Source organism: Vulpes vulpes, unplaced genomic scaffold (genome assembly GCF_048418805.1).
Source record: "Vulpes vulpes isolate BD-2025 unplaced genomic scaffold, VulVul3 u000000899, whole genome shotgun sequence".
Classification (NCBI taxonomy): Eukaryota; Metazoa; Chordata; class Mammalia; order Carnivora; family Canidae; genus Vulpes; species Vulpes vulpes.
In genome coordinates, this window is record NW_027325780.1 from 2,721,753 (window position 1) to 2,746,733 (window position 24,981).

The 24,981-nt window shown below is 34.1% G+C and overlaps 1 protein-coding gene across 4 annotated transcripts in view; it reads left to right on the forward strand.

Moving 5' to 3' along the window:
• The window catches only part of CNOT6L (CCR4-NOT transcription complex subunit 6 like), a 115,271-nt gene that overhangs the window by 39,805 nt on the left and 50,485 nt on the right, over nt 1–24,981 (forward strand). For all 4 annotated transcript variants that reach the window (XM_072745531.1, XM_072745530.1, XM_025998225.2 and 1 more), the window contains exons 2-4: nt 6,168–6,289; nt 8,484–8,670; nt 9,953–10,038. In XM_072745531.1, coding sequence (XP_072601632.1) covers nt 6,178–6,289; nt 8,484–8,670; nt 9,953–10,038 — 385 coding nt within the window. In that variant the 5' untranslated portion in view covers nt 6,168–6,177. The remainder of the gene's footprint in view (nt 1–6,167; nt 6,290–8,483; nt 8,671–9,952; nt 10,039–24,981) is intronic.

Below are 24,981 nucleotides of genomic sequence, written 5' to 3' on the forward strand. Positions count from 1 at the left end.
ATTATTTATCTCAGGGTGTCTTCTAAGCTCTTGAGTGTCATCAATCTTTATTTTTAACAATATGATCCTACTGTATGTAGTGTGACTTGTTAGGTACTGTTTTTTAGTATCAGGTGGTGAGCCCATTTAGGGAAAATATAAATTTTATGTGACAGTTATAATAATTAAGAGTTGTGTATAGTTAAAAATAGCTATTAATGAGGAAGTAGAAACTTCAGTAATGCTGTAGCTCAGGGGTTATTTTGCTTCATTAGAAAAGGTGAGCTTAGCCTTATTTTCTCAGGAAGAAAAATAGTCTTAATGCTTAAGACTAGGTAGGAAGGATGGTTGTTAGTTGGGTGGATATTCATTAAATAACAACGTGTTTTGTAACCGTTGGGAATAAATGCCAATATAGACAGAGTTATCTGAAGATGTGTAAAATGTAACAAATCATTAACATCTTATTCTAAAATGTAAGCAGAAATACCTAATATGGGCTTAAATTTGTCTTCCTCTAACTTTGGGAGTTTTGCCAGCATCTGTATTTCTGCCAAAGATTGCTCTGCAAACTACAGTTGAAATGACCACTTAATATTTATATGGAAATAAATATATGTCAAGTGATTTGTATTTTAGGGTTGAGTAGTTAGAAGTCTCTGATTCGTTATGAAGCACTCTGGTAGTTGTAGCATACTTTCTTTCTTAAACTGAATTCTAAGTGATATAATTGTAATTGTGCTCAACTATGGAGTTGGATAAAATGACCTTAAATTTAGATAGGATGGTGAGTGGGAAGCTGTGGTTTAACACTGGAAGAACTTACATCTTTATATGTATTATAGAGGCTGCTCTTTTTTTATAAGTTGTTCTAGATAACCGCTATTAAGAGAAATCCGGGATCCCTGGGTGGCGCAGCGGATTAGTGCCTGCCTTTGGCCCAGGGCGCGATCCTGGAGACCCGGAATCGAGTCCCACGTCGGGCTCCCGGTGCATGGAGCCTGCTTCTCCCTCCTCCTGTGTCTCTGCCTCTCTCTCTCTCTATCATAAATAAATAAATCTTTAAAAAAAAAAAAAAGAAATCCAGTGCTAGCCTTTAATAGTTTGTTCTGATTTGGCTCAGATTAGTTTTTTTGTTTTGTTGTTGTTTTTGGAGGAGGGAGAAGTTAAGTTGTGTTATTTTATTAGCCTCAGATATAAAAATCTGAGATTTATTTGGGATTCCTTAGTAATAGTATATTTGGGTTTATTTCATCTACATCTTATAATATGCTATTCACTGAATCAACATGATATTTAGGTATCTTGCATTTTATTTATGGTTTCAGAAACTCCAAATTAAATTTTTCTAGGGCAAAGTAGCTCTAGTGCTAGGTATAATATTGCTCGTAACTGGTGGCCCAGTTGGGTGGGTGGCTGACTCTTGATTCAGCTCAGGTCATGATCAAGCCTCGCACTGGGCTTCCCTCTCACAAGGGAGTCCAATTGAAGATTCTCTGTCTGCCTCTGCCCCTCCTGCTGCTTGCTGTCTTGTGTGCATGTGTGCTCTCTTGCTCTTTCTCTCTCTCTCAAATAAACAGATAGTTAAAAAAATATGGCTTGTAACTGAAAAAATTAGAATACATTTTCCATGCAGTTTGTATTTTACAAGTTTACATGAAGTTTTTCCTGTGGTACAGAAGACTGAGAAATAAATTAATGAAAATCTTCACTATGTGATAGTGATTCATCAGCCTTCAGTGTTGGAGATTAAACTAGTTTACTTTTAGGATAGTTCATGTAGGAACTAAGAAGTAGGACAAAATCAGGTTCTTGATGGTACTCAAGAAATTTTGCACTAGTATCTGGGGAGGGGCATGTAGGTGATATGCTAAGGTTCAATGAATGGAAAGTGGAAGGCAGGGTTTTTTTTAATTCTATATTTTATTTTTTTCAAGTATAAATAAATATTTTTTCCAATTACATTTCAACATCTATTAAAATAATGTATTTATCTCATTTAATTTTTAATATTGAAAATCCTTGTTACATTTAAAAAAAATTTTTTTATTGGAGTTCAATTTGCCAACATTTGGCATAACACCCAGTGCTCATCCCGCCAAGTGCCCCCCTCAGTGCCCATCACCCAGTCACCCCAATCCCCTGCCCATCTCCCCTTCCACTACCCCTTGTTCATTTCCCAGAGTTAGGTGTCTGTCATGTTTTGTCACCCTCACTGATATTTTCACTCCTTTCCCTTTATTCCCTTTCACTAATTTTTATATTCCCCAAATGAATGAGACCATATGTTTTGTCCTTTTCCGACTGACTTATTTCACTCAGCATAATACCCTCTAGTTCCATCCACCTCAAAGCAAATGGTGGGTATTTGTCATTTCTAATGGCTTAGTAATATTCCATTGTATACATATAAGAAGGCAGGTTTAAAGAAGCTTATGTAGTTACATTTGAGGAGCTAGGTGGTGTATTTTTTATAGTGTTGAAGTAGGATTGAAGATGGGGAAGTTAAGCAGGTTGTGTTGCCAAAGGGGCTTTTATTGTACTCTGTTACATGATCAGGATCTCTAGTATAAATCAGGTTGATGTAACAGGAGGATCCTTTGGGAAACTGATGTAAGATGTTGCAAAAGTTAGAACTCCTGGAAAAACCAATTCAAAAACCTACCTGTTTCATCAGTTTGAAAAAGAAGATAAGGAATTAGCTGTTAGGCTTTCCAAAATAAACATTTCTAATTTTTGGATAAAAAATACTCATCATTCAGTATTCAGCCTTAGAATGACTTATGAGACTATTAGAAATCACACTATCAAGAGTCATGTTTAAAGAGTTAAACTACATTTGAATTATATTTTACATTATTTTGAAATAGGTTTTTGTGGTATATCTCTAGCATGAAAAGTTGATGCTGAGTAACTTAGAGGGGAAATAAAGCTGAATAGGAGGCTTCAGTATTACCAATTTCCTGAATTTGAATTCTCTAAACCTTCAGTACCATATATGAAAACCTGATGTTTGAGATAGTAGTGATCACGAGAACTATAGACTCTACTAAATTGCTTGTTAGTTAACCCAAATGTAAGATGTTATAGCTTTAATCAGGCTATCCAAATCTATATTCATTTTGAATTGAGTGACTTGTATTTTTAATGGCTTCCTAATCAAATTTGAAAGAGATCTCTGAGCCCTAATATGACAGTATTAATATTCCTTTGGTTTTACATGTAAACACTGGTAAACATTTCATGAATTTGTTTTGCAGGAACAGAATTTGTAAATTTTAGTGATTTAGGAAGGTAGGAACTTACGAAAAATTTTAAAAGTTCTAAATAGTAGCTGTTTTTTAAATTAGAATTAGAGAGCCAAGAAGAGACAGCAATTATTGACCTGTCTAGATTGTTAAAATATTTAGGGAAATTGAACATGTGGATTAATTACCATTTCCTGGGATTAATTTTTAGAGAAACATTGAAAATGTTTGTTTTTGCATATTTTGCAGCCCTTATTTTTTCCCATCTTCAATGTAGTGAATGGATTTTGTAGCATGTCATTGGGTTTGGATCTGTTGGATTTGGCTTTGCTTAATCTGGTGTTTTTGTGGAATCTTACATTAGTATGCAGATGTACTCATAGAGATACACGTAACTTGTGCATAGTAGAAATTCCAAAAACCTTGTTATCTAAAAATTTTATTTTTAGAAGTATTTTTACATAGGCTAAGTGTAGTAGAAGTCAAGTTTTTTTTTTTTCCCCTGCTGTGGAAAATAATCATATTCTTTGTGCTGTACAAAGATCTAGGATATTTATGGGAAATAAAATATGAGTTAGTATTAATGAAAGTATGAGAAGATTAAAGCAAAAAGGCTTAACCTGGAAACTTGGAAGCAAATTGCTGTTAAACAGGTGAATAAATTTGGAAAACTTTCTCTTTGCCCCTTTTAGTAAAGGGGAAAGTGACTATTTTACCTTCAGAAATATGAGTAGAGGGATCCCTGGGTGGCGCAGCGGTTTGGCGCCTGCCTTTGACCCAGGGCGCGATCATGGAGACCCAGGATCGAATCCCACGTCAGGCTCCCGGTGCATGGAGCCTGTTTCTCCCTCTGCCTGTGTCTCTGCCTCTCTCTCTCTCTCTCTGTGACTATCATAAATAAATAAAAATTAAAAAAAAAATTAAAAAAAAAAAAAAAAGAAATATGAGTAGAGGGGCAGCCCGGGTGACTCAACGGTTTAGCGCCGCCTTCAGCCCAGGGCTTGATCCTGGAGACCCAGGATCGAGTCCCATGTCGGGCTCCCTGCACGGAGCCTGCTTCTCCCTCTACCTGTGTCTCTGCTGCTCTCTCTCTCTCTGTGTCTCTCATGAATAAATAAATAAAATCTTAAAATAAAAAAAGAAACAGTAGATTATGATATGGGAAATTTTGATTGTATTCTTATGAAGTAGCTGTGATTTTTTTGAAACAAATTGGAATACCACCATTTTTTCTTTATTCTCTGTATGTAACAAATTTCAGACCACCTGAAAGTAAATTCTATTGAATTATAAATTCCAAACTCTACTTGGAAATACTCCCAGATTTAGGCACTTGATTTTGGTGTGTGTGTGTGTGTGTGTGTGTGTGTGTTGAATATGAAAGAACCAACTATAAAAAAAGCAAACAAGGCAATTTAGAGATAGTATGCAGGGCTTTGTCATTTGCTACTCTTGCTAGATCTGAGCTGGCTTTTATTTTCTGACAATTACCAAGCAGTAATTCTTGTGTTAGACCCCGCAAATGGTTACATTTAGGGCCATTTATTATATGCTTCTACCTTGCACACTCGAGGATTTTTATACAGAGTTGTCATCATGATCATTTGGTGATTATTTTGGCAGTTACATGAAGAATATATAGCATTAGTTTCAATTACAGTGGCCATGTAACTCATCATTCAAATTTGGACACTTTTTTTAAACTTTTGTTTTTAGTATATGTGCTGCCGAAGCGAGCGCTAAACTATTTTTTTTAAAGATTTTTTTTATTTGAAAAAAATTTATTTATTTGAGAGAGGGAGTGCAGAGAGAGAGAGAGAGAGAGAGAGTGAATGAAGGGGGGGAGGGGCAGAGGGAGAGAAAGAAGCAGGCTCCTCATTGAGCAGGGAGCCCAATGCAGGGCTCGATCCCAGGACCCTGAGATCATGACCTGAGCAGACACTTAACTGAGCCACCCAGGTGCCCTTTTAAAACTGTTTTTAAGTAGGCTCTGTGCCTACTATGGAGCTCAACATGGGGCTTGAATTTACGACCTTGAGATCAAGACTTGAGCTCAGATTAAGAGTTGAAGGCTTAACCATCTGAGCCACCCAGGCGTACTCCCCCATCCCAAGTTGGACACTTTTGAGAGAAAAGGCATATTACCTAAGAACAACAGATTATATCAAGACTGGCTCATACTAAGAAAAAACCATCCTGTAGGATGCTTTTGACTGCAAGTAACAGAAAATACAAACTAAACTAGTTTAAACAATAAGCAAAATATGTTGGCTGTGTATCCAGAAAGCCCAGTGTTTGAGAGTCCTACAGGTATCGTTTTTCTAGACACTGGCTTCTATGGCTGACTTCCTTATAATTGTTGGTTGGTTACCAATAGCAGTGTGGACTATATTCTTCTTTTATGACTAGTAGGAGAGAGAAGCCTCTCTTTCCATAAGCATAGAATGAATCTGAAGCCTCATGATTATTAGATACTTCTGAACTAATCTCTGTGACAGGAGGAATGTCATGTGTTGATTGTCTTGGATATGAGATATTTGAATATCACTTAGGAAGGATGGATTACTCTGATATTCTTAGACTAGTCAGAGTCCATTCAGAAAATTGGTGTAGGGTCAATCTGTTTAGGAAAGCAAGGCAGCTAAAGGAAGGAGAAGGGTTGGAATGGATGTTCATGAAGCAACCACAAAGTTCAATGTGAAATCCAATGTCATTGTTTGTTTACATTTTCCCTTAGGCATCTGTTACCAAGTTCCTGCAAGAGCCTAACATACTGCAGATGTGTTTTCCTTCTAGTGAGAATTTGTGGTATAAAATGAATTAGTAGCCTGGCAAGGGGAGAGAGGAAAAGAAAACTTACCATCCTATTTTTCTTTTTTTCTATAAGACTATAGTAATTGATGATCCTCTTGTTTGTTTATTGTTTGTTTGTTTAAACAGACTAATAGGGATGCCAAAGGAAAAATATGATCCTCCAGATCCTCGCAGAATTTATACCATCATGTCAGCAGAGGAGGTAGCCAATGGGAAAAAATCTCACTGGGCAGAATTAGAAATCTCGGGTGAGTGGAATATGAAGCATTAAATCCAGGATATAATAGCAATTATGAACATGAATTGAATATTGTACATTTTTAAATAGATGAATTCATTGAGAAAATACCAGATGCAGAGGTACTACTAGTGTTTAATTTACCTGTGTCTAAATATCTTTGTTCCTGTTCATTCTTGAGATAATACCTTACGCCAAAGTTGGCATTTGTAATTGAGGACATTGGGAATTCAGTTTCTGAGTAAATCCGATTCTTTGATATAATAGATTTTGTTTTGGCTGTCAGAGTAATTATTTTTGCAAATTGAAATCTTTGCCGTTCTTCTGTCATCCTAGTATTTGCAGAGTAGGAAACCTAGAAGTTGTTTATTGTAACAAGTAAGTAATAACTATGTTTCATGACCCTTCATACTTAGGATTTGTTAAAATGAAATATGATTTCTAAAAACTTAGAGTCCCAGGCTACTAGTGAAAAAAAATCAAACCCAAACTGAAGGACATTCTACAAAATACCTAACTAGTAATCCTCGAAATTGTCAAGGTTATGAAAAACAAGGAGAGACAGATTCTGTCAGAGGAGATATGCATTTAGTCAAATGCAAAATGGTATCTTGAATTGACTCCTAACACCAAAAAGTTGTAAAAACTGGTGAAATCCAAATAAAATCTGTAAATCCGTAAATTAGTAATGTACCAATACAAAAAAATAATGTACCCGTATTAGTTTCCTAGTTTTGACAAATGTACCATGGCAATATAAGTAGTTAGTGGGGGAAATGGGATGAGGTGCATACAGAGACTCTGTATTACCTTGGTAACTTCTCTGTAAATCTAAAATTATTGTAAAGTTAAAAGTTTATTAAAAATAGAATATAATTATTGTATTTCTCCTATGATTTGATAGAATACAGACAATATGTGGAATGGGTTTCTTTCCCCCAGTAGGCTTTCATTTGGAAGCATTAAACCCCCATTATAGTATTAACAGCAAGAATTACCTGTACATTTAGCTAAAAGGTAACTAAGTGGATAAATGATTGGTAATAAGAATGAATATGAGTAAATCCTAATGGGCTAACCCCGGGTTTCTCAACTTGGTACTGCTGACACTTAGGGCTAGACAGTTCTTTGTGGGGGCTGTTGTGTACACTGTAAGGTTGTTTAGCAGCTTTCCTGGTCTTTATCCACTAGATACCAGTAGTACTATCCTCTTTTTTTTTTTAAAGATTTAATGGACATTAATTTCATGGTAGACATGATATTGGAATTTTGACGGTGAAGATAGTTATTCAGCAATTTGGATCCTTAATGTGATAATTTGTCATATATATGTTTAAATATAAATTAACATATTAAGTTTATTTTTTATTTTTATTTTTTTATATAAGTTTAAATACACATGAATATTAACATGAGATATTACCATCTTATAAAGAATTCCATTAAAACACACATAAGATAAAAGATTGCTGTAATACATATCAGTAGAGATCTTAAGGACTATAATTTACATAAATTACAGTTTTTTAAAATTGAAGTATAGTTGACACACAATGAGACATTAGTTTCAGTTGTACAGCATAATGTTTAGCAGTATTCCTGGCCTCTACCCACTAGATGCCAGTAGCACTCTTCTAGTTTTGACAACCAAGAATGTGTCCAGATAGCCAAAGTCCCTTGGGGAATAAAATTGCCCCTGGTTGAGAACCACTTGATTAAATCCCAGATAAAACGGAAATAAGTTTCTTTTAGACCAGAGCTCTCTTCACTTGAAAAATTTCTTTCCTATAAATACAAAATCCTAGTTGGCACTTTAAGTCTGCTTATAGACAGCATGAAGGAACCTGTGACAGAAAGAACCCTGGATAGATGTAAGCTGGAGCTTACTGCTTGATAGCTATGTGGAATGTAACAGTTACTGTCTGAGATTTTGTGTCCTCTCTACCTTTCACTGCTCTTTAAATCAAAATATGTTGTTTTAATAGTGATATAAAATGAAATTCTATTTTACTTTTGTAAAGTTTATAAAATGATCTTCACACAAATTATTAAGGTAATATCTCATTTTATATCAGCTGTGGCCAGTTGATTTGCCCAGGTTTATATAGCTAATAAATGGTAAAAAATCAGACTCTGAACTATGTTTTCTGACTTTTTCTAATACATGGACCTTGAATTTAATGCTTCAATATTTTGCCTTTTAGGTAGAGTGCGGAGCTTAAGTACATCACTTTGGTCATTGACACACTTGACAGCGCTGCACCTAAATGACAATTACCTTAGTCGCATTCCACCTGATATTGCCAAGCTTCATAATCTGGTTTACCTGGATCTGTCATCCAATAAACTCAGAAGTTTACCAGCAGAACTAGGAAACATGGTGTCTCTCAGGTAAGAAAATATTATAGATATGACTCAGTATATAAAATTCTAAATTTACCAAATAAGAAAATTATGGAATATTCCTCTTACAGGAGGACTTCTATATATGTTTGAAAATCAGATGATATTGACTGTAAGCAACAGTGCTTGAGTTGGCTTCCATTGAACATTTCCTCTAATTTGAAGGTTTCTAGTTAAATGTGATTCTGTTTCTTTTGACAGACTTGAGGTGGGGTGGGGTTAAAATATGACTCTTAACTTGACGCTCAAGTGTATGATAAGATACTCATACATAATTGGGAAAATATTGCGATCTTGTAAACTTTCAGGAACATATCTCTGCTCTATAAGGCAAAGTATACTTATATGTCACAGCTCTTTAAGGAAATCTTGAAAACTTGATAATAAATGGATTTGTTTGTAGTCCTTCAGGATTATTTAAAAATCTCTTCATAGGAAAAAAATTTTGTAGGTCCCTTAAGACCTTGTATAAATGTTCTCAATATCAACAGGGATTGCTTTTCTATGTTTATCTGCTGAGTCGTAATTTTTAAAAATTGCTGTCATATGTTTAAAATTAAATATTTATGTTTGAGAATTTTACTCTTCACTATCTCCTTACTGTATGTTTGTTTGTTTCTTTTCTTTCATACTGTTTAGCTGTATAACAAGGGGCTGTTTATTTCTTATATAGTCTGGCCAAAATTTCAAAATAAAAAAACGTGGATCTTATCTATGTTATCCTACTATCTGTATTATCTTATGCTTTGTTTTCAGTGTTTATGTTCTATGTCAGTGATTGTTCATCATAGTATCTTAATGAGATTACAGTTGTAATCAGTTATAAAAACTGATAAAGGTGATTGTCTATTTTTTCTATGAATTACACTGGATTCAATGATAGCAGTTGTCTTTGGATACTAAGAATACCTGTCACTCTGATTTGTGTCTTGTAAGCATTTGGGTAAGAGAGAAAAGAGTGAATTTAGCCTGAGAATGATATACAATTCTTATAACTTCAATATATTCATATTAAGAAGATAAGTTATAGAAACATTGTTAACAGTTGTGGCAGTCACACATTTTGTAGTACTTTTAATATTGCACAATATTTTTTGATTGGAAGGATAGAAATATACTTTGTGTTTGTTTTTTTTTTTTAGAAATATACTTTGAATGTAAATATCACTCATGGTATGTTAGGAAAGGTTAAGAAAACAATTACAGATATTAATAAAGTTTGATATATTAAGCTAAAACAGGTTTTGTCTTGTTTTGTTTTTTAAAACAGGGAATTGCTTTTAAATAACAATCTGTTACGGGTTTTGCCTTATGAACTTGGTCGGCTCTTCCAGCTACAAACTCTAGGTTTGAAAGGTGAGTGATTTTTTTAAGAAGATGACAGCATTAACACTGAGTATTGAGGTGTTGTGAGCCTTTTAAACACAATTTTAGTTACAACATATGTCAGGTTTTAGAGTAATTTTTCGAATGTAACTATGCTTGATTTTAAAAATAAAGTGGTTCTTTAGTATCAAAGTGAGCTTCAGTATTTCAACATGCTGCCATTCTTAAAGGAGATACTTTAAATTTAACTCTGTAGTCTCCCCACCACACCCTTTTAAAAGAATGACTTAATAAAGTAAACCTACCCAGAATGACCCATGTCAGGTTTTGATAGAGCAGATAAAATAGCATGGACATATTGTATGGTGTAAGAGAGAAAACACAATAACAGTAAAAATAAACTAATAAGTATGATTATTCTAAATAAATGAATCCAAAATATATGTTCCACTGTGCATATAGATACTGTTACAGATACTCTTATATATGAAAATGGACATCCATCGTAGGATTTTATAGATTACAAAGAAAATGAAAAAAATCCAAGAGCTGTTATAAGAATTTAATCCCCAATATATTAAGGTCTACAATATAAGAATTTAATCCCCAATATATTATATTAAGATCTACAAAGACTTATTAAGGTCTTTGTACATAGCATAGAATTAGTATCTAGTTGCCGCTTACTTAATTTTTGCTAAGATAAGAAAGTAATATATTATTATTATTTTAAAAGATTTTTATTTATTTATTCATGAGAGACACAGAGAGAGAGGCAGAGACATAGGCAGAGGGAGAAGCAGCTCCCCTGCAGGGAACTTGATGTAGGACTTGATCCTCAGACCCTGGGATCACACCCTGAGCCAAAGGCAGATGCCAACCACTGAGCCACCCAGGCATCCCAAGCAAGGAAAGTAATCTAATAAAACGAAATCTATATATGTTCCTTAATAATCACCTCTCAATCAGTTTGGGATGAAAGTCATTCTTAATTCATATAAATAGTGAAATCTGTTAAAATTTTCTCATGGCACAGCATAAGAACGGTATATTTTAAATTCAGAGGGCTAAATACAGATGTACTGTATTGATTAAATGTTTTATTCTGTGCTCATGAGGAATGAACATTAAAACCTTATAAAGTAAACACTTCTGTTATTTTCCTTCAACAACAATTTGACTTTCTATGAACATGTTCTGTTTACCTTTGCATATGTCATATAATGGAGTATTAAGATTGAAATTTGAATATGAATGGAAAGAATCCTGGCCTTATTGGTTGAAATGACCAAAATGGTATTAGAGTTTTTGTACAGTTAATAAATTGTAAATTTACATAAGTATATGAATGGTATGTCTTGTGTTTTTAGTTTCTCTGTAGAACTTTATTGATATTTAATATCATATATAAAGTAGACCAGGGGATACTTTCATCTAAAATATTTTCTTTTTTTTAAAGATTTATTTATTCATGAGAGACACATAGAGAGGCAGAGACATAGGCAGAGGGAGAAGCCGGCTCCCCATAGGCAGCCCGATGCAGGATTCAATCCTGGATCCTGGGATCACACCCTGAGCCAAAGGCAGATGCTCAACGGCTGAGCCACCCAGGCGTCCCTAAAATATTTTCTTAAAGATGAACCCAAGGCAACTGTTGGGACATTTCACCTTAACCTCTATATACTAAATTTTATTCTTATAAAAGTAGTTCAAATAAGCATCCAGCTAGAGTTGGAGTGGGAACAAGTCTGTTCTTTTTTTATTAAATAATATTATGGAATGATTGTCATTTTTTATAATCCTAGATTCATGAAGTATGAAATCATGCTTTCATACTGATTTTAATAATTTTTTTGTCTCTAAGAATAACATACTGTTTAACACCAATAAGAACAGCTATTCTCCTGTTAATATCGATGGAGAGCATATCAGTGGCAAATGAATAATTTACTGTTGAACTCTGGATTTACCCTTTGTACCCTATGTTCCTAAAAAAGCAAATATTATATATCTTACTGTTTCATAACACTGTTATCTCATGTAGAGACATACTCCAATAAAATTTATACTAAGCATCAACTGAATGAATCACTCTGAATATCCATTATCTCCTTTGTCATTCATTCTATTTTACTAGTTAAAATCTTAGTCTTAAAAAAATAAAATAAAGTCTTAGTCTTCCAAACTACTGTTTTTGGCTGGTCTTCGATCCTAGTGTCTTTCTGTTTACTGATTCACATTTGTTAAAATCTCTTCTTAGACGTCTACTCTAGTACTTTAGATTAGGCATCAGCTCTGTTCATGCCTGTGAATAAATTTCTTTTCATTAAGCTAGTTTGTTCTCTGATAAATACCTATATGCAGTCCCTTTCTCTTTCTTGAGAATTTTTCTGGCAGTGCTCATTTCTATTCAAGTGATCTAATATAGAAAAGCCAAGGACCTTTCAAAAATGAAAGAAACTCGGAGCTCTTCCTGTCATTTTTCAAAAGTTTGAGAGAGTAAAAACAGGATTGGTTTTATGAAGCAACCGAACAAATAAAATGTCTCTAATGAATAGTAGCTCTATATTCTTAGGAAGATAAACATTAAAATAATTTCCTAATCCATTTTAGCAGTCACATAGTAGTACTTTGTGTCTAGAAAAGGGAAGGGACTAATTGGAATGGAGCATTTAAAATGTCACTGTGATGTATTTAAAAGAAACAATGGGAATGCACAACCTCTGAGATGCCATTTGTCTAGAAATTTAAGAAAGGACCACTTTTTTCCTATCTCCTTGTCTTCCTCTGAAGCACAGATAGGGAAATATTGATAAGTTTGATCATCCTGGCCCAATAAGCTAATTTCTAGAAATTCTATTTTGACATTTGTGGAGTATGTGTGAAGGGTATGCACAGTATTTGAGGAGTTGGAATAAGAAGGCAAGTTAGAAAACTACAGACACGGCCAGTCAAGTAAATTACTGAAAAGAAAAATCCAGAGTCTATTAATTTTATAGAAGAAGTAAGTAAAAGCAGGTCTTCTATAGTTATTTTAAATAATTTAGAATTCATGTCTTACGGTGTTAAGGCAGTACTTTCTCTGACATATGGGCCAAAGAGCTGTACTCATGCATTAAACATTGATGTCCTAGGTTGTAAACTATTTAGAACTTCAATAATTGTGAAGATTTCTAGCCTTATTCCAGGAATTACATATCTCCCTTAAAATAAAATGGACCATGGCAGTAGAAGCTTCTTTTACTTGTGAAATTGAAATTATTTATTCGTAAAATAAAACATAAAGGAATAACATGTTTTTGTATTCACGAAGTTAAAAAGTATAGCCTAAATTTTAAAATATGATGAATAACTGGACACCCATTATATATTCTCAGTACCTTTTTAAGAAATGCACTTTGAAAATCTGTCATTTATACAGGAGGTAAAGTACTTATTTTTGTGTTTATAATGGGTTTCGAGAAATTAGAGAACAATCTAGTATATATTAATAGTCAATATAAGAGAATTTCCACAAGGCTTTAAATCATAGGGGCTTCATCAACATATGCATAATAGCAACTGCAAATTGGAATTGTTCTCAACTTTTACCGATTAGAAGAATTCCAAAAATGTGATAAAAAACTGTTGGTGAGATTATTGGACATAGGCAGTCACACCTTGTTGGCATAGATCCCCTATACCTTACAATTTTCCTGTGGGCCTTTTCATGATTACATCTTCATCCCTTTACCCAGAAGTTATACTGTCCTGAATTTTGTGTTAGTTATTCCTTTACTTTTTTTTCAAACAACAGGTATTGATGAGTACCTACTATGTGCTAGATGCTGTGGTTATATATGTAACTATTACTGGTGATTTAACCTTTATATAAATAAATGAAATCCTACTGACTGTATTTTTCTATGACTTGGCTTTTTTCAACTTTATGGTTTTTATAATTCAGCCATGCTCATGCATGTAATTGTAATTTAATTGCTGTGTTGTCTCTGATATATGAATATGCTATAATTATTCATTCCACAGTAGATATTTAGATGATTTGACCTTTTTATGGCTACTATAAGCAATGTAGCCATGAACATTCTTGTATACATCTCCTGATAGAGTTCCCAGGAGTGGAATAGTTGGGTTGTAGAAATTTACTTGTATTTCTTAGCTTTATTACGTAATGCCATAATGTTTTACAAGGTAGTTGTACTAAAGTACACTCCCAAAAGTAATACAGTTTCCATTTATGTCTTCTTCCCAACATGTAGTATTGTCAACTTTTAAAAGTTTTGTCTGGGGCAGTCCCGGTGGCGCAGCGGTTTAGTGCCGCCTGCAGCCCAGGGCATGATCCTGGAGTCCTGGGATTGAGTCCCACGTCAGGCTCTCTGCATGGAGCCTGCTTCTCCCTCTGCCTGTGTCTCTGCCCCTCTCTGTCTCTCTCTCTCTCTGCATTTCTATGAATAAATAAATAAAATCTTTTAAAAAAATTAAAAGTTTTGTCTGTTACTGAGTGTGAAATAGTTTCTAGTTCTCTTAATTTGTGTTTTCCTAATTGATAGTAAGACTGAGCACCTTTCCATGTATTTATTGGCCATGGTTTTTGTTTGAAGTTGCTATTGATGTCTCTGAGCATTTTCACTTGAAGTATTTATTAATGACTTACAGGAGTTCTTTTGTCTATTTTGTATTGTATATGTCTTCTTCCATTCTGTGGCTTTTCTTTTGTTTTCTTAGGTATCTTTTAATGAGTAGATTTGATATTTTTACTGTAGTTGAATTTAAAAATTTTTTATGATTAATGCATGTTTGTCTTGTAAAAGAAATCCTATGCTGTCCCAGGTCGAAAACTCTTTTTCTGTATTATTTCCTAAAAGTTTTGTAAACTTCTCTTCATAATGAGTTCTCTCATTAATTTGAAATTACAAAAAATTTTTAATTGAAGTATAGTTGACATATTAGTTTCAGGTACAACATAGTGGTTTGACAGATGTGTATACGTTACAAAATACCACATTAAGGTTAGATACCATCTGTTACCATATAATATTATTGAAATATTATTGACTACATCCTCTATGCTGCACTTATCATCCCTGTGATTTATTCATTGTATGATTGGAAGTTTGTACTACTCTATCTTCTTCACTGATTTTATGCATTTCCTCCCCATCCTCCTACCTCCTGGCAACCTCCTGGTGGTTCTCTGGAAGAGACTGTTTGGGTTTTTGTTTGGGGTCTGTGCGCGTGTGTTTTGATTTATTTATTTAAGAGCACCAATGTGGGGGGTGGGAGAGGGAGCCAGAGAGAGAGTCAGATTCCCTCCCTGCTGAGTGTGGAGCCCTATGATAGGGGGTCAGCCTCACGATCCTGAGATCATGACCTGAGTTGAAACCAAGAGTTGGCTGCTTAACTGAGCCATGCATGCAGCCCTGGTCCCCCCCCCCCCTTTTTAAAGATTTTATTTATTTATTCACGAGAGACACACAGAGAGAGAGAGGGGCAGAGTCACAGGCAGAGGGAGAAGCAGGCTCCATGCAGGGAGCCCAATGTGGGATTTTTTTTTTTTAATTTATGATAGTTACACACACAGAGAGAGAGGCAGAGACACAGGCAGAGGGAGAAGCAGGCTCCATGCACCGGGAGCCCGACGTGGGATTCGATCCCGGGTCTCCAGGATCGCGCCCTGGGCCAGAGGCAGGCGCCAAACCGCTGCGCCACCCAGGGATCCCCCTATGTGGGATTTGATTCCAGGTCTCCAGGATCAGGCCCTGAACTGAAGGTGGCGCTAAACCGCTGAGCCACCAGGGCTGCCCTGTGTGTTTGTTTTTAAAGTAAACTCTAAGCTCAACATGGGGCTTGAATTTACAACCCTGAGATCAATAGTTGCATACTCTATGGACTGAACCAGTCAGGTGTCCCTGTTTTGTTTTGTTTCTTAGGTCCTACATGCAAATGAAATCCTGAGGTATTTGTTTTTCTCTGATTTAGTTCACTTAGCATATTTCCCTCTAGGCCTATGTTTTCATAAATGGCAAGATTTTATTCTTTTTTATGAGTATTATTTCATTATATATATATATATATGTATATGTATATATGCCACATCTTTATCCTTTCATCTATCATTGGTCGCTTAGGTTGTTTTCATATCTTGGCTGTTGTAAAAATGCTGCAGTAAACAGGGGGTGCATATATCTTTTTAAAGGTCGATTTATTATTTCTTTTGGTATATTTGACATACGTTACATTGGCTTCAGGTATACAACTTAGATATTCAACAATTCTATAAGTTATGTTGTGCTTAGCATAGGTGTAGCTACTATCTGTCACCATGTAACACTATTATAACACCATTGACTTTTTATGATGTGCTTTTTATTCTAACTTAATTCATTCCATAACTGGGAGCCTGTATCTCCCACTCCCCTTCACCCATTTTGTCTGTTGGCAGTAATCTGGCAGCCATAACTTTGTTCTCTGTATTTATAGGTCTGATTCTGCTTTTTTATTCATTTTTTTTAGGTTCTGCATATAAATGAAATCATATGGTATTTGTCTTTCTCTAACTTATTTCACTTAGCATGATACTCCCTACACCCATCCATGTTGTCACAAAAGGCAAGATCTCATTTTTTATAGCTTAGTCATATTCCTCTGTGTGTGTGTGTGTGTGTGTGTGTGTGTGTGTGGGAGAGAGAGAGAGAGAGATTTGCATCTCTTTGATGATTAGTGATTTTGAGCACCTTTTTATGTGTCTGTTGGCTCTCTGTATGTCTTCTTTGGAAAACTCTACCCGTTTTTAATCAGTTTCTTTGGTGTTGATGTATAAGAATTCTTTGTATATTTCGGATATTAACCAAACAGTATTTGCACATACCTTCTACCATTCATTAGATTGCTTTCTTGTTTTGTTGATGGTTTCCTTCACTGTGCTAAAAAAAAAGGTTGATGTTGTCCCAGTTACTTCTTTTTCCTTTTGTTTACCTTGCCTAAGGAGAGAGATTCACAAAGATATTAAGACCAATGTCCCAGACTTGACTGCCTGTTTTGACTGCCTCAGGTCTTACATTGAGGTTATTAAACCTTTTCAAGTTTATTTTGGTGTATGGTGTGGGAAAGTGGTCCAGTTTCATTCTTTTGCATTTACCTATCCAATTCTTCCAGTACCATTTTGGAACTAATTTTTTAATATGGCATGAGGGGGTGATATAGTCTTTTTTTTTTTTTTCTGTGAATAACCATCTGTTTCACTATCATTATTGAATAGTTTTCCCTTTTCCCACTGATAATCAGCAAAGTCACCTTCCTATCAGCTTGTAAAGGTCTGTTTTAGGATCTCCATTTTATATATCCAGAAGTTAATTTGTCTGACCTTGCACCAATTACTGCATTACCATTATCATGATGGCTTTATATTAAGACTTGATATCTAGTCTGGGAATTCCCCTTACATTTTTCTTTCATAGTGTCTTGGCAGTTTGTCTTGGATTCCTCATAAATAAGAAACAGCTTGTTATGTTTCACAAAAAATACTCTTGGGACTTTGGAATTGCATTGAATGTGTAGATCAATTTAGGAAGAATTAACCTTAATATATTGAATCTTTCTATGAATTTTGGTGTTTCCCCCATTTATTTATATATTAATGATTTCAAATAAAATTTTATAACTTTCTGCACATCCTTTTTCTCAGGCACATCTTTTATTGGTTTTGTTTCTTAGGTACCTTTTTTTCTTTTTCTTGTTACAATTTCTTTCTTTCTTTCTTTCTTTTTTTTAATGAGAGAGAGAGGCAGGCAGAGACACAGGTAGAGGGAGAAGCAGGCTCCATGCTGGGAGCCTGACGTGGGACTCAGTCCTGGGTCTCCAGGATCAGGCCCTGGGCTGAAGGCAGCGCTAGACCGCTGAGCCACCCAGGCTGCCCCTGTTAACAATTATTTTTAAAGTTGCTTTTCCTGCCTATTTGCTGTTGGGGTATAGAAATACAAGTAAGAGGGAAAAATTGATCTGTAGTAAGCTTTCTTGGCTAAATTCTTATCTTTCAGAAAATTTGTCTGCAAATTCTTTTGGGTTTAATTATTTCAACTTACATGTTTTCTTAATGTACTGAGCAGGATGTTAAGTACAATGTTGAGTAGAAATATTAATACTGGATGAGCATGCCTCTATTCTCAATTTTAAAAGAAATGCTTCTAATATTTTTCCATATTTGCTTTATGTTTTTCATAAAATACACTTTTAGTTTCTAGAAGTTCTTCTATTTCTGCTTTGCTAATCGTTATGTAAGTGCTGAATTTTATTAAATGTTTCATCAGTTGTGGGAGAACTTTCTCATTTCATAGGCTGAGTTAGTAAATTATATCTATATATTTTCCCTATTTATTTATTCATTTAAAAAAGTTTATTTAGGTAATCTCTACACCCAGGATGGGGCTTGAACTCATGAGCCCAAGATCAAGAGTCGAATGTTCTAAGTCAGCTAAGTGCTCCATTTTTTCCAATTCAAACTATACTTGCATCACTGAGATAAAGCCAACCTTGTGCTTTTGTATCCTGGATTTATTTTGATAATATTTCTCAAGGACTGTGGAGGCGCTGAGATTTTACCCTACTGATAAGTTAATGATTGTTTCATGGATAGTGGCAGGAGGCATTGAGACTCCTGAGACAAGACAAAGAACATTATCCCTTCAAGCAACAAGATGGGTCTAAACATGCTATGAACACAGTGAGTTTACATTGCATTTGAGTAAGTTCATGTCTAATGTTCTAGCACTTTTCAAGCAAACAGCAAATTCTTTAGTAAGCAGCAGTATTGATTGCCCAGGAGGCAAAGAGTTACATGGAAATATTGCTATGGTTGCCTTAACCTATTTAGCTGCCTATATAACTAGCTACAAAACTACTCAGTATCAGACTGATAGACCTCAGAATCTGTCACCCTTACCAAGAATGAAGAGGGAAGCACTGGGTCCCTGGTGGACTGCTTTTCCCAACAAAAAAATTTTTTTTTTTTAATTTTAATTTTTTTTTTTTTTATTTATGATAGTCACAGAGAGAGAGAGAGAGAGAGAGAGACAGGCAGGGGGAGAAGCAGGCTCCATGCACCGGGAGCCCGACGTGGGATTCGATCCCGGGTCTCCAGGATCGCGCCCTGGGCCAGAGGCAGGCGCCAAACCACTGTGCCACCCAGGGAGCCCCCAAAAAAATTTTTTTTAGGAATTTTACACATATGCTCATGAACAAGACAGACCTAAGTAAGATTCTTATTTGGTTCTCTTAAAGGGTTTGTATAAGATTGAACTAATGTGTTCTTGAAATTTTGGTATATTTTATATACCAATTGTGCTGATGGTTATGAAAACTAAATGTCTATCAACATTCACCAATTTTGAGTGTCTGCACTCACCAAAGATGTGAATTTCACTATATATAAATTATATTTATATAATTTATTTTATAATTCTATAAAACTAGAATTTATTTTATAATTCTATAAAACTATCATTGACAGTTGTTTCTTTATGGAAGATATTTAAGTGCCACCCCAATATATTTTTAGTTATAAGACCATTGAGGATTTCTAATTGTTAATGAGTCAGTTTTGTTGGACCATATATGTACCATTGGAATGTTTTGGCTTTTTAATTTTTCAAATTTATTTGCATGAAAGTGTTCATAATATTTTCTTGATATATTTTTAGACTGTTCTATTTATAGCTATATCATCCCCTTCTTCATTTCTAGAATTGTTTATTTGTGCCTTCTCTTTTTTCCTAATTTAGCCTCCCCATGGATTTGTCAGTTATGTTATTTTCAGTGAATCAGTGTTGCTTTTTATTTTTCAAAAACGGGTTCGTTTTTGTTTTTCTTTGTTCTGTTTTGTTTGGGCTTATTCTATATTTTCCTTTTTTCTCCTTTTAAGTTGGATATGTGGTTTCATATATACCTAGATTTTCTTATTTTGTATAAACATCTAAGTAAGGCTATAAAATGTGCCTATTTGGCTCTTTTTGTTGTGGCTATATCCTACAATTTCAACGTGAAGTATTTTCATTTTTCTTTTGGTCTAAGTACTTTTAATATAGGTTATCATATCTTCTTTGACCCATTAATTATTTAATGTTTCTAAGCATACATGATTTTAAATCTTTTTTAATTGTTAGCATTAAAGTTAACATTTATAGGCAGGTAGGGTAACCTGTATGAATCTATCCTGTGACATTTTCTGGTTCTTAATTTATGACTTAGTATGTGATATATTTTTGTAAATGTTTTATTGCATCTGAAAGAATATTGTTTCTCTGATTGTTGGGCATAGGTCTATATTATTTGTCCGTTAGATCAGATTTATTGCTCAGATTTTTAAATATTTTTATGCATTTTTGACTCTAGCCTGTAATTAAGGTAATTAATGTAAAATTTCCACTAAAATTGTAGATTTGCTCATTTCCCCATGTAGTTCACTCAGCTTTTGCTTTATATCCTTTGAAATTATTTTATTAGGTATACCACCTACACCTTTTGCTGTATATTTGCTATATTGTATATCATGCTATATACCTTTTGGTGAATAGAACCTGATAATAGGTAGTGAGCCTCTTCCTTCCTTGTTGAGTATTTTCATCTTATGGTCTATGTTGTCTAATATTGCAGCTGTGCAAGTTTTCTTTTGGTTAATGTTTGTCTAATATATCTTTTCTCATCTGTTTACTTTCAACCTTTCTGTGTACTTATGCTTATGCTTTGTTTTTTGTTGTTGTTTTTTTTAAGATTTATTTATTTATTTGAGCCAAGAGAAGGCATGCATGTGCAAATAGGGAGAGGGGTAGAAGGAGAGGAAGACAAGCAGACTCCCTGCTGAGGTTGGGGGGAGCCCAATGTGGGACTCAGTCTGAGGACCCTGAGATCATGAAGTGAGCTGAAATTAAAGGGTCAGACACTTAACTGACTGAGCCACTCGGCTACCCCTGAACTTTGTTTTTAATACATTCTGACTTTATTTTGTTTTTAATGTGGGTTCAGATCAATTGCTTCACCTATATTGTAATTATGGATGTTTTTGTATTATATTATGCTATCCTTCCTTTTGATACAACTTTCTGTGTCTTTTTTTTTTTTTTTGCCTAAGAATATTTTTTCCCCTTTGTTTTATATACTTTCTTTTGCTTTGGAGTTAGTATGTTCTATTTCTAGACTCTTAGTGGTTACTCTTGAAATTATACCTTTAATATATTTTTGAAAAAATTAAATTGTTAGCAACTTTTTTTTTTACCAAGTTATAATTTATATATAGTGAAATTCAACTCTTTGGTGAGTGTAGACACTCAAAATTGGTGAATGTTGATAGACATTTAGCTTTCATAACCATCACCACAATTGAAAAATAGAAGCGTTCTCTTACCCCCTCAGAATTCATTTGTGTTGAAATCAACATCTACTTTCACCTACTTTACATCCTATAGGGAAACATACAAAATGTAGCTTTTTGAGTGTAGGTTCTTTCATTTAGCATAATACATTTGCGATTCAATCGTTTTGGATATTTCAGTAGTTCATTTCTATTGCTGAGTAGTATTCTATTGTGTGGATATACAGCACATTTTTATCTGTTCACAAATTGAAGAACTTTGTTTTCAGTTACGGGTGATTAGAAATAAGCCACAATGTAAACATTTGAATACAAATTTCTGCATGAAACAAAATTTTATTTTCCTTGGGTAAATACCTGGAAGTGGGATTACCAGGTCGTATGGTAGGTATATGTTGAATTCTCTAAGAAACCATCAAACTGTTTTCTGTAAGTGGTTGTATCATTTTACATTCCTACTACAAATATGAGTTTTAGTTACTGTGCATTCTTGTCAGCACTTGGTATTAATCAGTCTTTTCAATTTTTGCCATTCTAATAGGATGCAGGAATAGCTCATAATGAGTTTTTTTCTGTAATGAATAATGATACAATGTATCTTTTCATGTGTTTGCGTATTTCTTGTATGTCTTCCTTGATGAAGTGTCTTCACATTGTTTGCCTAGTTTTGTAATTGAGTTGCTTTTTTCTAATTACTGAGATTTGAGTTATATATTCTGGATTCAAATCCTGTTTAAGTGTTTTGCAAATATTTTCTACTAGTCTGTGGCTTGCATTTCTGTTTTCTGTATAGGGCCAGTTTTCCATTTTGATGAAGTCCAGTTTATCATTTATTTTCTTCTATGGATTTTTATGTCTTTGGTGTCATTTCTAAGAAATGTTTGCCTCATCCAAGTACATGAAAATTTTATTGTAGAAATGTTTTTTTTTTTTTAATTTTTATTTATTTATGATAGTCACACACAGAGAGAGAGAGGCAGAGACATAGGCAGAGGGAGAAGCAGGCTCCATTCAGGGAGCCCGACGTGCGATTCGATCCCGGGTCTCCAGGATCGCGCCCTGGGCCAAAGGCAGGCGCTAAACCACTGCGCCACCCAGGGATCCCTTATTGTAGAAATGTTATAGTTAGGTTTTACATTTAGATATATGATTTGTTTTGAGTTAATTTCTGTATATGGGGCAAGGTTTGTTCTTTTGCCTATGCACATCCAGTAATTAAGCTCTATTTGTTGAAAAGGTTATACTTTCTATGTGGACTTCTTTTGCAACTCTGTCAAAATTCAGTGAACCCAAATATATGTGGATCTACTGCTAGATACTTTATTGTGTCCCACTGATCTATGCCAATGCCAAAATACTTGATTTACTGTAACTTTATGATAAGCCTTGAGGTTATGCAGCATGAGATCTCCAAATTTTTATTTTTTTCACATTTGCTTTTATACTTTTAGGTGGTATACATTTCCATATAAATTTTAGAATCAGCTTATTATTTCTGCAAAATATTGTGCTGAAATTTTTTTTTTTGAATATTGATGAACATATGGATGAGTTTGAGGAGGAGATTCAGTATCTTAATCTCGAGACTTAAGATTGTGTTTTCCAATCTATGTATACAATATGTCTCTTCATTTATGAAGCCATTCCTTATTTCTTTAATACTTTATAGTTTTTAGCATGCAGATCTTACAAAAGCTTTGCTGTATTTATACTTACTTGATATTTTTGATTGCTGTTGTAAATGATACTGCCTTTTAAAATTTCAGTTATTTATTGATACTGTAGAATTAAAATGCAGTTAATTTTTAAATATAAAATATTTATATTTTATAAATATTACAAATGCTGGTCTCTTGCATCATTGGTAAACTTTTAATCTGTGCAAAGAGACTTTCATTTCTTCATTTATAATGCATATGTTTTTTTATATTTTATATTTTTTATATTTTATAAATATTACAAATGCTGGTCTCTTGCATCATTGGTAAACTTTTAATCTGTGCAAAGAGACTTTCATTTCTTCATTTATAATGCATATGCTTTTAATTTATTGCCTTATCACATTGGCTAGGACAGTATTAAATACTTGTGATGACAGTGCACATCCTTGTTCTCAATTTTAGAGAAAAACAGTCTCTCACCATTAATTATATCAGTGATAAGTTTGTTGGTAATGCTATTCAGATTAAATAAATTTCCTTCTATTTCACATTTGTTTGAAGGTTTTGTTATTGATTTAAGTCCAATTTGGTCAAATACTTTGTGTGTGACTATAGAGATGATCGTGTAACTTTTCTTTACTCCATTTATATGATTTTTCAGATGTTGAGTCAGCCTCTATTCCCATTTCAAAAAATTTGGTCATTATATATTCTCTAATATATTGAGAAACATCTAAATATATACTGAATATATATACTAGTGTATATAGTATTTTGTTGAGGGTTTATACATTAATGGTCGTAAGACATATTCTGTAATGTTTTTCTTACAATGTCTTTGTTTTGATTTCAGAATACTGGTGACCTCATAAAATGAATTGGAAAGTGTATACTTCTTTTTTCTGGAAGAGTTTGCAGAACATTTGTATTATTACTTTCTTAAATGATTGGTAGAATTTTCCAGTAAAACCATTTAGGCCTGGAATTAATCTTTGTTGAAAGGTTTTTAACTACTAACTGAATTTCTTTCATTGATAAAGAACATTGAGATTTTCCCTTTCTTAGTATAGCCACTCTTAGTATAGTCACTCCATTCTTTTTTGTTTGCATGGCATACCTCTTTCTGTTCTTTATTTTCAATCTATTTGTGTCTTTGAATCTATAGTGAATCTTTTGTGGACAGCATATAATGAATTATGTTTTATTCATTCTGTTAATGTCTGCATTTTAGAATTCTAATTTCTTCACTGCTAATATCTGAGTTTAATCCACTTATATTTAATATATTTTCTGATAAGATAGGACTTTTGTCTACAATTTTGCTATTTTTATTGCTATTACCATGTTTTTTGTTTAGTTTCTGTTTTTAAGTAATTCATTATTTTCCCTAATAGATTTTAAAGTATTCTACTTGTAATTGGCATTCTCTAGTTTGCAGTACAAAGTAAAATGAAATCCATTGATATACTTCTTTGTATACATTGTGCTTCTTGACTCAGTTTATTCATTTTTAAAGGACTATCTTTTGAAAGTTTGCAGCCTTTTTCTTTTAAAATAATGAGTCTTTCACTTCTCTCTGAATTCTTTCTGGCTAGGACTTAGTCTGTGTTAACTGTTTGCTGTTGTGTGTCAGAATCTAAAATTTCCTCCGGTTTTCTTGTTTTTATTTCCTCTGTTGCCTATGGGTTTTCCTAGAGACTCTGAGGCTTATGGTTCTTTTTTTTTTTTTAATTTTTAATTTTTATTTATTTATGATAGTCACAGAGAGAGAGAGAGAGGCAGAGACACAGGCGGAGGGAGAAGCAGGCTCCATGCACCGGGAGCCCGATGCGGGATTCGATCCCGGGTCTCCAGGATCGCGCCCTGGGCCAAAGGCAGGCGCCAAACCACTGCGCCACCCAGGGATCCCAGGCTTATGGTTCTATTTACAATAATCATCTGTAATTATAC